Genomic DNA, 2,161 nt, shown 5'->3' with positions numbered 1-2,161 from the left:
TGAGAAACGCACGCCTGGTCTTGCATTCAGGCACACGAAATATGATTTTGATGATCTTCCGAGGTCGTCCACGCGCTTGTCCCTCGAATTTCAAGCATGTGACTAATCACTGTCGTGCTGTTTGGCAATTTTGTCCAATCGGTTCATGTTGGGATTCCCGCGTTTCGAGCAATTTTTCAATTGCATTTTGAGTTCATAAACTTATTATATACAGGCCTATGGAATTCCCAGTCTTTGAAAAGCCAATTCTTAAACACGTTGGGATGGTCACTTGGGGCTTTCTCTTGGAGTATTCCTCCTCCTCATCGAGTTCGCAATGTAACTGTGTTCCGGCATTCTTCTCGATCTTCCTACCCAGTGAGCACGTTCAAACGTTTCACGGCAAGGGAGTGTTGGCCTTGTGCACTGACTGAGACCTTTTTGTACTTTTCTGGATTCGTTCTCGAATGTTTCAAGCCTCCTGCAAGATAACGACTGTTTTTTTAGTCTACGGCAATGTTTTTTCGTCTGAGGTGAGTCATTGCCTCCCTCTGGGGCTTGCTGCAGCTAGCCATCATTCTTTCTCTGAAAAACAACTTTCAGACTACAAGAAGGTCCTGTATTTAATTAGGGCATCTCCCCGGCTGGTTTTTTTTTTTTTAGTATTATGGGTTTTTGTTGTTTTGATTCCGTTATCTTTGGAGGTAATAGATGTCCACCTTTTTCTCTAGTGCCCCCTCATCCGGAACCTCCTTGGGTCTCCGTCTGCTTTTGCCGACCAATCTTGGAACTTGGCAACGGAATTTCCTGTGCTACATTCGGATCTTTCTAAGCACATACCTTTTCTTAAAACGTTAAACTATGTATAACCTCTGTCTCTCTCTATGTACTTTTCTCTGATTTTCATTTTTTTTCTTTTATGCTGTTCGCCCAGTTTCGCCCAGTCTCCCGCGTATTTTTTTCTGTAATTCTTTTCTTTATTTTAAACGTCGTCATTTTTTCGGTTCTTTTTGTTTTGTGAGCCTACTATGTACTGGCTAACTGGTCCTCCTAGAATAGCAAAGCTAATTGCGAGTGTGAGATACGATGTTCTCTCAAATAAGATCTAGACTCTGTACATTATGAAAAGAATAAACGTCAAGAAAAGGAGCCTTTTAGATGCTAGGGTTGTGGTTAAGCGTCTCCTTGGCGAGGGCGAGGTGTTCTCAAGTGTTTTTCCACGGTCTCCCACTCTTGACGAACAGTCTGGATAATAAACATCCCTTAATTGGTCTTCCTCCTGTTGACAACGTAGACAGCTATTTCTAATCTTGATAATGATCCTATCACTTCACACCGGCCATACTTAGTATTTTACTCTGTCTAACGCCACACGATTTTACTCGTCAATGGTGAACCCCCGGAAGTCAATGGGGTTACTTAAGGGTATGTTATGTAAGTTGACATGAATCACTGTTGTCTAAGACATCCTTCGAGGATACCTTGGTGCTTTCTATATGACAATTGTTATCAATTGAGGCAATGATGGCGGATGAGATGGATCCCGCAGAAAGAGTGCGACAACTTGTTCAATTTGCGGGCGAAGTACAGGTTGATAATGGCATAGCACCGAAGAAATACTTTAGATCCGGTATTGAAATGGAAAAAATGGTGAGTTGAGATTTCTGCGTATATTAAAATGCTGCTGAGCGCTGTAATTATTAGCTTCTTGCAGCGCAAGCGAACGAAAGAAATATGAAGTAATTTAAGCTTTCATAAAAGTAACTTAACAAATATTAGCTGATCTTCTAAGAAATATAAGCTTTAAAACAAGTTTTAGGACTATTAGGGAACATTGCGTTTCTTAGAATTTCGTAGGCAACGTCTCATTTTTTAAAAGTGCACAAGAAGTTGAAATGCAGTGCGTGAGGCTTTACGTCATGTATAAAATAGGAAACTGAAGTCACTCCTTGCTTTATTTTTAACAGGCAAACATTTACTATGATGAGGGCGATTTGGAACGTGCATTTATCTTGTATTCCAAGTTTATCACGTAAGTAAGCTTTTTGTGGCTGAAACAGCAAGGATAACAAGTACACAGTTTGGATGAAACCGTATTGTTTTTGTTTTTTCCAAATTAAAAGAGAACATACACTGTATGACTGAAACATTGGTACTGGCTGCAATAACCAGGCAGTCTTGT

General features: G+C 40.4%; 1 protein-coding gene across 1 annotated transcript in view; it reads left to right on the top strand.

Moving 5' to 3' along the window:
- Positions 1-1,486: 1,486 nt before the first annotated feature.
- LOC138000009 (STAM-binding protein-like) overlaps positions 1,487-2,161 on the top strand; it is a 29,413-nt gene continuing 28,738 nt past the window's right edge. The window contains exons 1-2 of the mRNA XM_068846115.1: positions 1,487-1,629; positions 1,947-2,011. Of these exons, the coding sequence (XP_068702216.1) occupies positions 1,501-1,629; positions 1,947-2,011 (194 nt within the window). The 5' untranslated portion in view covers positions 1,487-1,500. The remainder of the gene's footprint in view (positions 1,630-1,946; positions 2,012-2,161) is intronic.

The sequence above is a fragment of the Montipora foliosa genome, chromosome 1 (genome assembly GCF_036669935.1).
Source record: "Montipora foliosa isolate CH-2021 chromosome 1, ASM3666993v2, whole genome shotgun sequence".
NCBI classification, from domain to species: Eukaryota; Metazoa; Cnidaria; class Anthozoa; order Scleractinia; family Acroporidae; genus Montipora; species Montipora foliosa.
Note: the sequence above shows the minus strand (reverse complement) of the source record. Positions and strands in the feature narration are given on the sequence as shown.